We start from the raw sequence: 12,849 nt of genomic DNA, 5'->3' as shown, positions 1-12,849 counted from the left end.
AGTGGTTGGGAGCCAACAGTCCTGGATTGTGAAAGGGATGTCCGACTGCCTGTTTAGGACCGATCCTGATCCCTGAGTGAGATTATATTTGAATCTCTGTGAAAGGGATGTCCGACTGCTTGGAGGATCGGGCCTAAACGGGCAGTCGGACATCCCTCGAGGGGTCCCAGAATGGAGAGGGTGCAGGCTGGGCTGAGGGACAACCCCCACCACCCCCACCCCCGTGCACAAATTTCGTGCACGAATTTCATGCACCGGACCTCTAGTATATTGGATAAACTTTGTTATTTAACTTCAGATGGTAGTACCAGAGAATGGACTTGGCTCTGTGTGTGTGTGTGTGTGTGTGTGTGTGTAAGCATGTGTGCGCACTTCATGCATATATGTATTTAAATTTAACATTTTTTACTAAAGCTGCTATTGAAAATTGCTGCATGGCAAAGACATTAACATCTCTGGGAAACCCTAATAAGAGTAATTAGGAAAACTGATTTAAATGAACAAGGATTTGGGGATTTATCTGTTAGAGTTTGTATAGATCTATGGAGAGAGCCTTATCCATAATTACAAATGAACAGGTTTTTTATAAATTAATCTCTACAAGAAATTATTTTTTCTAATCCCTCATGTGAGACTGGCCCTAAAACTTATTAAATAGCAAAGCAATTAAATATAATTCTTCTATTGGCATTGATTGCCCGAGAGAGAGGGCCAGATGAGCAGAGCCTACAAGATCAAGGTGCCTTTATAATATAGAGATACTGCCACCTTTGTCTTCAATGCTCACATCTTCTCATGAAAGGACTGTGTAGGTAAGAATGTCCTTTCCAATGAGCTCTGTAGTGCAACCTCACAGAAGATGAAATAAAATGACAACTCTTTTTATCAAGAGTTTGATGCAGTTTGTTGTGAAGAACCTGTAATTAGAAGGCGATTTGAATAGGAAGCTTGAAAGAGGATAACCTTTTTCCCCAGAAAGAATCCTGGTGTCATCTTTTAAGCCACCTTCCTTCATCCACCTTTTAATTGACTTAGAAAGATCACTCTCCAAATATGATCTTGTTCTGTTCACTACTTCGTAACTCACATATTCCTAAATTTCCCCATCAATGAAGAACTTTTCCTGTCATGTTGTCTAAACTGGTAGAGAGATAAGGTTTTTTTTTTAAAAAAAAATCACCAGTTTTTTTTATATTTTATTTAAATTGTCTTAGTGTATCCTAACTTTATCAGTTATTTTTTAAAAAATTGAGATCTAATTGACATAAAACATATTAGTATCAGGTGTACAACATAATGATTCAATATTTATATACATTGTTAAATTATCACAATAAATTTAACCTCCATCATCATGGTTGCAATTTTTTTCTTGTGATGAGAACCTTTAAGATCTTAACAACTTTCAAATATATAATACAGTATTGTTATTATCATTATTATTGTTAATTTATCTTTAATGTTGAAAATATTACAGATGTCACTTTTTCCACATTGACCCCCGCTACCCAGCTCCCATCCCCTCCCCAGGCCTTCACTGCACTATTGTCTGTCCATGGATTATGCATATATGTTTTTTGGTTAATCTCTTCCCGTCCCCCACCCTTTCCTCTAAAATTCATCAGTCTGTATAGCATGCTTCAGTCTGTGAATCTATTCTGCTTGTCAGTTTACTTTGTTCATTAGATTCCACAGATGAGTGAGGTCATGTGATACTTTTCTTTCTCTGACTGACTTATTTCGCTTAGCATAATACTGTCCAGATCTCTCTTGTCTCATAGGGTAAGAGATACTTCTTTTTTTAAATAGCTGCACAGCATGCCATGGTATCTTTATCCACTCATCTACTGATGGGCTGTTTCCAGATCTCAGCTATTGTAAATAACACTGCTATGAACATAGGGGTGCATATATGTATAATACAGTATTTTTAACTGGAGTCACCATGCTGTATATTACATCCCCATGACTTATTTGTTTTATAACTGGAAGTTTGTACTCTTTGATCACCTTCACCCACTTGGACTACTTCTCCCACCCCCGCTGACAACCACTAATCTGCATCTAGAGTTTGCTTTTTTTGTTTTAGATTCAACATAAGCAAAACTGAGGAAAGAGGAGAGCACAAGGTGGTGGTGGTGGGGAAATAGGAAGCTTGCTTACTGTGCATAAATGGGAGCATTGCGACTTAGAGTTGGACTTGTGACTTTGGATTATTTATTATCCTATATAATAAAGAGGTAATATGCAAATTGACCATCACTCCAATACACAAATGGCCGCCCCCATGTGGTCAAAGATGGCTGCCCCATGTGGACACAAGATGACCACCACAAGCTGGCCAGCAGGGGGGGGTAGTTAGGGGCGACCGGGCCAGCAGGGGAGGGCAGTTAGGGGCAATCAGGCTGGCAGGCAGGCGAGCGGTTGGGAGCCAGCAGTCCTGGATTGTGAGAGGGGTCCCAGATTGGAGAGGGTGCAGGCTGGGCTGAGGGACACCCCCCCCCCCCCGTGCACGAATTTCGTGCACCGGGCCTCTAGTTATTTTATAAACACTAACATATTGATCAAAAGAGGAACATGAATAGATCCATTATTAAGGGAGATTGTTATGTGTTGGGTTTTTTTTGATGTTGAATGATAAGGTCATGTATGAAGGAAGAGTGAATTATGTATTATTTATGTTGCTCCAAACACTTATTTAATTTCACATCCTGGCCTCTATATAGGCATTCTTGGCCAAAGGAATTGACAGAATGGTATTGGTTCTATATTTTGTGATCTTAAGGATACTAGGAAAACTTGTTTCACAAAGGCTTAGCAAAATTCTCTTTCTGCTAATATCCTTAAAAGCATATTATTTATTATAGACAAGTGATGTATATTCTCTTTGTTAAAATACAAACGCTTTTGGCATAGTCTGAGATCTGTGCATGGGAAGGAAGATCTCCAAGGGAAAGAGCTTTTCAGGAAGAATATTTAGGTGAGCACTGATTTTTGTGTGTGTGACTAACTTCATTTGCAGTTTTCCTAACCCTGTTTTGATAAATGTTAGAAATATGTCAAATATAAATAAATACATACATACTTGCAAAAAATAGACAAAAACAACACCCTGCGTTCATTGGTAGTTTTTGTATAATATTTTTTAAATACCCAAGGATATTTTCCCATTGATTTTTAGAGAGAGTGGGAGGGAGAGAGACAGAGAGAAACATTGATGTGAGAGAGACACATCGATTTGTTGCCTCCTGCATGTGGCCTCGACGAGGGCCTGGGCTGGGGAGGGTCCTGCAACCGAGGTAAGTGACCTTGACCAGGATCAAACCCGGGACCCTTCAGTCCACAGGCCAACACTCTATCCACTAAGCCAAACCAGCTAGGGCTTTATATAATTTTTATTAAATAACAAAAACAACACACAAAATAATCAGTGTTTTAAATGGTATAAAACACATGAAATCAGGAATGAGACCTTGGTGGGTAGTGGATTAGGGGTTCTCAGGAGGAAGTTCAGCTGTGCTTTCTTGAGAGCTTGTTTGGAGGTTCTAGCAGGGGAGCGCAGCTACTCGTATACCCTTGACCGAAGACCGGTCCTCTCCTCTGGGGGGAAGGTTGTCCTCTTCGACCAAGCAACCAGCTTCGGGAGGGACGCACATGGATCGATGAGGGAGGAGGGAGACACCCACTTAGCCAGCCAGATCAGCCAAATCAACCCTCGCAATCAATGGGGTGACAGATGTCGCAGCCAGATCGCCCTCACATCCCAGCTGTGCTTTCTTAATGAACACCTGATTCCTGTTAAGCAGCTATTCAGATGCTTACAAGAACTATTAAGTTCACTTTCAGCCTTCTGTTATATGATTCTACTGTTGTGTAATAGTTCTTAATAAAGTTATTTTGTTCTAAATTGGTTTTATTTTATGTAATGCTACTTTTTATTTAGAAAGAAAAATACTTGAAGAACTAGCATGTGGTTACCTTATTGTTCTTCACTTGCCTCTCACTTTAGTGCATTTCATGCTCTTTTCTATGGTCTTTTTTTCTTAAGCTCTGTGATTTCTTCTTCCATGTAGAACTCAGTGCCTTAACACTGCTCTTGGATGTCCAGCGTTCCTCATTGTCCTGCTTTACCTGGGCCTGTTTGGATCACCCACTGCCCTAACAAATCTGCACTTCTCTACCCATCCTCTTTAGCCTTCCTTTTTTGTTCATCTTTTTCCCTTCCTTCCTTCCTTCTTCCCTCTCTACTACTACTTCTTCTACTTCCTGCTTCCTTCCTTCTTTCCTTTTATGGTATCTAGAGGCTTGTATATTTTGTCAATATTTACAAAAAAATTGCTTTTGATTTTGTGGTCAATCTCTGCTATTTCTTTCTTTCTTACTTTTTTTTGCAATTTTTCTATTCTATTCATTTTGCTCTTATCTGTTACTTCTACTTTGAAAATTTAATAATTATTTTCTTTATATTGATTAAAGTTGAAGGTTTAACTATTTTAAATTCTTTTTTTAAGTAAATTCATTTAAGACAATAAACTTACTTCTCTATACTACTTTGCCTGCATTCTACAGATTTAATCTGTTGTGTTTTCATTTACTCCCCATGGTAAATATTTCATAATTTCCATTTTTATTTACACATTAATCGAGTTATTCAGGAGTACACTTAAAAAAACTATCTTTATTGTTAAATTTTTAACCTAAAAATGAAAAGCCAAATGAAAGCAACAAGCATTTATTTGAGATAAAAATGAATTGCAATTTGTGGAACACATTTTCAGGCAGAAACCCAAATAGTGTTCCAATTACAGGGTGAAGACAAGGGGCTCTTATGAGAAAAGAAAGGAAAATAATTCCATGAATTTCTATTGGTGTTAAGCTGAGTTACTCTTTAGCTATATATGATTGGTTACTGATTCTGTCTTCTACCTTATCTACTATAATAATTAGTCTTTGTGCTCAGGATGTTTGCTTTCCTGTTAGCTTTGCAAACAGTTGCTTGTAAGGCAGTGTTGGTTTGTAATTTCATAGTATTGTAGTTACCACTGAGTTTCCCATTCCAGAACCAGGTCTTATATTGGTTCCTTGGGGCTTCTGCCTCTGTGATATTGCCAATATTTCCAATCCTGTCTCTGAACTAGTGGTTGGCATTGCTAGGTTCTGGTGGCGAGACTAGTCGGTATCCTCTGCCTCCCCAAGGAGCTTACAATAAGTCTTTGTCCCAAGGAATAGTTGGAAGTTATATTTTCTGCCTTCTCTCATTCGATGGTTTTTGAGCAGGGCCTGCCCCTGATCCCCTACCTCACATGGGGATTGTGCTGAGTTCTGCGTATCCCACGGGAGCTGAACTCCAGGTTGCCTCTGCCTGCATCTGAGAGCTGGGACAGCATACACAGCTTCAGTCCCATCCCCACTCTGCATTTATTTTCTACTTCTGAGTCTAGGCCATGACTGAAAGTATAACCCTTGCTTACTTATGCCTGTCTCATTTCTTAGGGAAAAAGCTTTCAACCAAATATTGGTGATAAAAAGATAGCTCCTTTGGTATTTGTTGTTCAAAATGCTATTTCTCTCAGAATTTTTTCCTAGAAATATATTAATTTTAGAAGTGGTGTTACATGCATCAATGATGTGATAATTATGGGAATTTGTAGCTCTTTTGGGGATTCTTCACATTTCAAAAGTTATCACATGTAGTAGACAAAACACATCTATGATTCCTTCCCCTTACTTCCTCGTTCTTATTTTATAAAATATCCTGTATAGAGTTCACATATATTTATAGACTCAAGTAGAATGTATTACTGACCCCTGCCATATAGGCCATGGTCCTGGAACTCCCTCATTTCTTATGTTCACTGATATAGCCTTGAGGCACTCTCCCTACTTCTTAATGTTCTCTTTCTTTCTATGCTGCTCCCAGTCTAATTCTGCTGCTTGTCCGGTTTCCAAGAAAATTCTTTCTCACTCAGCTTTAGACATCACCTGGACTTTCAAATCTCTAACATGGAAAGAGACCCAAGAGGAAGTGACAGATAGGGAAATGAGTGCTTACTGTGGGCGAGGCTTGGGTGCTCTGCTAAATGTTTTCATATACTCATTCATTTGGTCTTGCAGCAGCACTATGACGCTGATGATGATTATTATCCATATCTTATAGACAAAAGAGCTCAAGCCTAAGCTGTCCTAATTTGTCTGGGACTGAGGTGTCTGCAGGGACTCATGAACTTCAGTTTTAAAACCAGTAAAGTGCCAGGCAAACTGGGACAAATTGGTCCTATGAGGGCCTCAGATCAATGACTAGGAAGTAGAGAAGCCTGGGCTGGAACCCAGGCCCACTTTGCACTAGGATCTTTGCTTTTCACCATGATAATACATATAGATATAGATATAGATATAGATATAGATATAGATATAGATATAGATATAGATATAGATATATAGATATAGATAGGTAGATATAGATGATATAGATATAGATATAGAGATAGATATAGATGCTATAGATGTAGATATAGATATAGATATATGTAAATATGTTTTTATTGATTTCAGAGATGAAGGGGGAGAGAGACAGAAACATTAATGATGAGAGAGAATCATTGACTGGCTGCCTCCTGCATGTCCCCCACTGAGCATGTGCCCTGACCTGGAATCAGAACGTCACTTCCTGGTTCATAGGTTGGTGCTCAGCCACTGAGCCACATCGGCTGGGCCAGCATGATGTCATACTATCTCTAATTCAACAAAGTAGAAAAAAGAAATGAACTGATTCAAAGAGGAGGTAGAAGGTAAAGACATGAAAGAGTTCATTCAGGGGAAATGCTGTTTCCTGGAAGGCATTTTGTCAGGGGAAATGTGCTTTATTGAGTGTCACAAGACCTAAATCTGGTCCCAGTTTATTCACAAACTCAGTGTTAAGTTGAACAAATCGCCTTCCATGATGCTTTTCCTCACCTGTAAAATGAGGGGCTAATGAGAACACAACTTCTGAGATAGTTTCCAATTTTAAGTTAAAAAATTGTGTTACTTGAACTTGTTCCTTAAATATAAACTCCCTAAAACAATTTCATAGCTGATAAATATTAGCTAGTTTTTAAAAGGGCATTGAGTAAAAAGAAATCTGATAATAGATGCTAGGATTTATAGTATTTCATGATTTAGCTCAAATTTCTAGATCTAGCTCTTTAACAGCAGTTAGTATTTCTGAGCTCAGCAAAATTCCATTGCAACAGCTTAACAGTTTTGGCCTTTAATTTATTTGTATTACATTTGTGGTAATTAACTTTATGGTATTTTCATTGTTGTCTTTAATTGTTTATAAATGTCCCAAACATCTTAGTAGGAACTGATTTATAAATCAAGTTTTCACTCTTTATTGTTAATTTATAAAATGTTAATAGCCTCTATTTAAGGCATGTGTGATTAATAACCAAGGCAATGTATTTTTATAGTAGCACTGTTTTATTCTGTGAAAATCAGAAGTAAAACAGACTCACAACATGCCCTAATTATCATTTTAGGTATAAATGTAGGCATTGGAATGGGAATCTTCATAGATATTTTGAAAGCATTTCTGATTTAATAGTGTGAATAAGAAATAAGGCACTATGGCCTTTTAAAAATTCCTGGACACATGTTCTAAGCAAAATTTCCCCCTGATAAGATATAGCTTTTTATATTTTTAACATTTTATTCAAGAAAAGCCTCACTCTCCCTATGACCTCCGCTACTACCCCTTTCTATAAACATCTTAAGGTTGAATTCAAAGACTGGAGGGGAATTTGAGGTGAGAAAAATGTGAAATAAAAGTGGATATAAAGAGAAGAATATGACTTTTCTGAAATTAGTTTATGTGTGTGACTGTGTGTGAGTGTGAGTGTATGTGTAATTACCACTCAAAAGTAATTAGCTCCTTTTCTCATTTGGATAATTACAATCTTCCTATCAAGATAACTAGGTGCATAAAATTAAACAAGCCAAGTTCATTAGCCACACTGCAAAAATCATGACAAGTTACATGGAAGATTTAGTAGTAGTGAGATTTCTAAAAAAATATTAGGAACTCTGTGAAAACTAAGCATATTGTAACAATTCAGGACTTACACGAATTCAAGTCCACTGCTTGTTATAGGGTACTAATTGCTTGGCTAGCCATGTGCTCAGTCTTATGGAAGACATAAAATAAATTTAAAAGACTAGTTCCTTCACTAGAGATATTGTTAGATTTTGTTAGATTTAGCAAAGCCCTATTCTTTACTGGTATATTTCTTTTGAGAAAGAGAGAAGAGCAGAAATACAACTACCTATAATGATGAGAGTAGTCTTTTCAGTTTTAATAGATTACTTGGAAAAACTAATAATCAAAAATTAAACTTTATTATTAAATATAAATAAATGTGCAACATATACCGAGAAAATTGCACAATTTCTTAGTGTATAGATAGCTCTATGAATATTCACAAAGTGGACATGCCTGTATAATCATTACCCAATAAAGAAATAGAACATTGCCAGAATCATAAGAGCCTTTCCTGTGTCCCTCTCAGACACTACACCCTTCCCCTCAAGGTCACCTTTACCCTGCTTTCTATGCCATTAATAAATTTTCTCTGTTTTTGAACTTTATATTAACAAAAACATACAGTATGTCCTCTTTATGCTGGCTTCTTTCTCTTATGATTAGATGGGTGAGAACCATTTATGTCTTTTTTTAAAATAGCAATTCATTCTTACTGGTGTGAAACATCCCATTGTATGAGTAAACTGTAATTTATTGACCCATTGGTTTACTTCTAGTTTTGGGCTGTTACAAAATAGTGCTACTATGCTCATTCTTGCATGTGTCTTTCAGTACACATTATAAAGCATTTCTGTTGGGTGTGGGAGGGCTGAGTCATAGGTCTAGATTTAGTCTTTCAAGATATTGCTAAATAGTTTTCCAATGATTACCAATATACACTCCAACAGGCAGTGAATGAATATTTCAGGAGCTGCATATTTTTGTTAACACTTTGTTTTTGTTAAAGATATTTGTTTGGGTGTTTGGTCGTTGTAGTTGTATTTTATTTCCTTGATGACCAGTGAGATTTGAGCATCCTTTCACATGTTGATTTCCCATTTGGAAATCCCTTTTGCAAAATGTCTATTGAAATCATTTGCCAACTTTTATATACAATTGTCTTTTTCATTGATTTGTAAAAGTATTGTCTTGTTATGTTACTCCACTTAACCACTATAGAATGATAGTCTTATCTACCCAACTCCAACCCATCACTACTTGTTGGGAAGCTTTTATTGTCAGGGCCCTTCAGTGTACATGTTTGTGAGTTGCCAAATCCTAATTAAAATATCTCTATATCAAAACACTAAAATCTCATAAAAACTCCATAGGTCATTGAACGTGGCTAAGAAGAGTAATTTTTCTCTTACATCGAGGCAAAGGTGAAAACTCAGTATATGTTAGCCAAAAAGAGTATTTGCAGAAATTTTATTTTATTTTTTTGAAGGAATTTTAAAGCATAAATAATGTGTGTCTTCTCAGTTTAACATCTCCCTTTTAATGACGAGAGAACTGAAATGAAATTAATAGCTTTCTTTTGTGATTTAAATGTTTAAATATTTTATTTAACACCGGGAATATTTGGGATCTCTTAGTATCAGTGTCCATGCAAGCCCACAAGGAAACAGAATAGAATATTTTATGAAACAGTTGAACCTTACATCCAGAAGGCACCTGTGAGATCATGCACTGGTCTTCTCTGAGCCTGGAGAGTTGGCGTTGGGGTGAATGGGAATGATAAGATGGTTGGGGAAAGGCTCTGAGACTAATCACAACAGCCAGGCTTTCATCTCTTGTCCTCATGGACTTCTGAGAAAGAGTTTCTTTAAACATAGACTGAAGCTGCTCTTTGTGTGTCTATTTAAACCCTTCATGTATAGAAGAAGGGGCGGGATTCAGCAAGATTAACTGGTTTGGCCCAGATCACACACTTTGGCAATGGCAGACTCAGGACTGAAATCCAAGTTCTTCACGGTGCTCATAGGCCCTGGTGTTTGTGTCAGCTGGAGGAATATCCTCATGATTCAATTATGTTCTTTCCTTCCCACTTCCTCGCTCTGAGAAATATATTAACCTGAGTTAGACAATCAGAGGGGGGTTCCTGCATCAGGAAAGGGATGTCACTCTACTTGCTTTCCACTGTTGCACATGGCTCAGAGGATCTCAGCTCACCTGATATTAATGGTTATGAATTCATAGAGTATCTTCTTTCCAACTCATCTGATGGTCCTCTGACTAATTTGATTCATAACTTTATGTGTAATTAAATCAAACAGAGCCACTGCTTGCTGTTCCCAAACTGTGTGCATCCTTCTTTCCTTGTGTTTGCCTGAGCTATTTCTCTCACTTGCCTGCTTCTCCATTTCTTTGAAGTTAGCCAATCTGACCCACTCAGGACTGATATTCAATACACTACGGGTGTGCTGGCCAGCATCTAGTTCTAACTGGTTCATGCTTGTGCCAAACCAGCTATTCAAAATTTCTCAATTACCCCTGCACCCACCAGATGTAGCTCGGTCTCTTGAGAATTCTTTTCTCGGTCCCTTTCTCAGCCCTTAGTGATCTCATCTTCATTTGAACTCATGGCTCTCACTTATTTTACAAAGCTCACAAACTTTCTCATAATATCTGGCATACAATTCTTTGCATTTTATTGAAAAAAAAATGACTTATGCTTTTGCTTTTTCTTCCAAAAGAGATGATAATCCCCTTGTACAACTCAGATACCACATATGCACTTATTAATTGATCAATGAACCAGGAGGGACTGTCTGCTGGGGACTTAGTGGAGAGGGACCCTATCTGCCGGTATTATGTGTCAGTGTGCTTATCTTTAGGCAAGTCCATCTTCCAGGGCCTTCTTCCACCCCAGCTCTGTTTCAGAGTCGTCCCTATCACCTCAGGTTTGTGGGGGTACTACCATGCCAGTACCCCTTAGGATGCTTGACTACTTTTCTGCATTGGAAGGACAGTGGGGTATCTTGTTTGCCAGCCAATTCAATGCAGGCTGACACCCCAGGCACTCTGAATTAAGGTGGAGGAGCCAACAGCTTTAGAGAAGAGTCCATTTTTATGGGGATTAAAACAAGAAAATGATCATTCACAAAACATCGTTTTTTATCTTCTTCTTATATTTAAATTGAAATAAGACAATAAGCTAGATCGGAAGATGAGTTCTGATTGTTAATTGCTAAAGGTGGTGAAGTATTTTAATTTGTTGAACTAGGCAGATGAGGTACATTTTTTATGGTCTTGCCCATTGTGTAATGCTAACAATTATAGAATTAATCATTTTCAGATGTTCCACATTTGTTATTTTAAAGATGTAACTAGAGAGTTTCCTCTTCTAAGAGCAAGTGGCTATAGTCATGACTTTCATAGGGCAAAGCTGGCTTAAAGATATACTCAAATAATCCCCAAATTTTAAAATAGGTCTTTACTACTTCACCACAGTATTATGGTCTAGTCAGCTAACTGAACAATTACAGCTAGACTTTTATTTTTATATGTCTATTATTTATTTATTTATTTACCTTTATTTTTTTGTCACCATTTATGCCCCCTATACCCTCTTCCACCTCCACCCACCTGTCTCCCTGCCACCATCACCAAATAGGCTTTTAGAATAAGAGGCTCCATGGAGCTTTGTATACATTTAATATTCCATTTCTATTTATTTATACCTGTGTGAGCACACAGTAGTATGCATTGGTATAACTAACATCTTGGCTATTTCTAAAAAATGCAGGTAGCTAGGCCCAACTCTAGACTTTTACGTATTTTTAACACCCATCCTCCTTCTGTCCCCCTGGCAATTCTATTAGTCATCCAGGGTTGAGGACCACTGCTATAAAGTATAGTTTCGCTTTGAAGGCACTTGGAGTCTAATTGGGAATATAGGACTTCTGTTTATATCTATCACTCTGTCTTTTTAGCTCCTTTCACAGAAGCATATGATGAATTTCAAGTGAGAAGCATGGACAACATAACTACCATTCTTAAGGGAGGAACAAATTAGCAAAATAAAACTAAGGAACTAAGGAAATCAGATTTGAACTTATGCTTTAAGGATGATTAGAGGGTAAACATAGACGTAAGAACATAGATGAGTAGAAGATTATCATGAACCTAAGCTCCTGTGTAAGCTCAAGACAAGAGTATGTAAGGTATGTGCCAGGTATTAAGTGGATATTAGTTGGAAAATAGAAATCAGATAGCCCTGCACAGGGACTTTGGTCCAAAGATCTGGATTTGAGTTCTGTGCATGTCACTAAATAAGTATATCTCACTTCTCCAAGCTCCAGTTTCCATATCTGCCCAAAGTTTCTATTAGGTTGTTTGGAACCAGTAAAGTAATAGCACTTAATAAACCACATCGCCCAACTCAATGCTAACTATTATTATTGTCTTTGGAGGGAAAGGCATTGAAGATTCAAGGGCAGAGGAGTGATACATAAAAAGGGTTAATTATTCTATTTCTTCATGAGTGAGTGAAAGAAATAGCTAAAAATGAATAATAACTAAATTCATGTAATTGTGTTTAGGCACTTGGAGCCCAGCCTTCAAAAAGATCAGCCGCACTGTCCACCATGGCTGATGCTGAGGCTATGCCTGGTACGTGAGTATCCCCACTTACCTTACAACTCAGTGCACAATGCATGACCTCCAACAGCCTTTAAGGACACTTTTAATTAATTATTAATTCCCAGAGCACTAAATTTATTGGTACACCTTGTAAAAATTAAGTTCATCCCCTTTATTTAAATATAACCAACTTTTGAGAGATTGAC

The 12,849-nt window shown here is 37.5% G+C and overlaps 1 protein-coding gene across 1 annotated transcript in view; it reads left to right on the top strand.

Annotated features, from left to right (window-relative positions):
* IQCM (IQ motif containing M) overlaps nt 1-12,849 on the top strand; it is a 188,869-nt gene that overhangs the window by 34,876 nt on the left and 141,144 nt on the right. The window contains exon 2 of the mRNA XM_023752841.1: nt 12,604-12,673. Coding sequence (XP_023608609.1) covers nt 12,604-12,673 — 70 coding nt within the window. The remainder of the gene's footprint in view (nt 1-12,603; nt 12,674-12,849) is intronic.

The sequence above is a fragment of the Myotis lucifugus genome, unplaced genomic scaffold, assembly GCF_000147115.1.
Source record: "Myotis lucifugus unplaced genomic scaffold, Myoluc2.0 scaffold_1, whole genome shotgun sequence".
Lineage (NCBI taxonomy): Eukaryota > Metazoa > Chordata > Mammalia > Chiroptera > Vespertilionidae > Myotis > Myotis lucifugus.
This window is presented reverse-complemented; position numbering and strand designations above follow the sequence as displayed.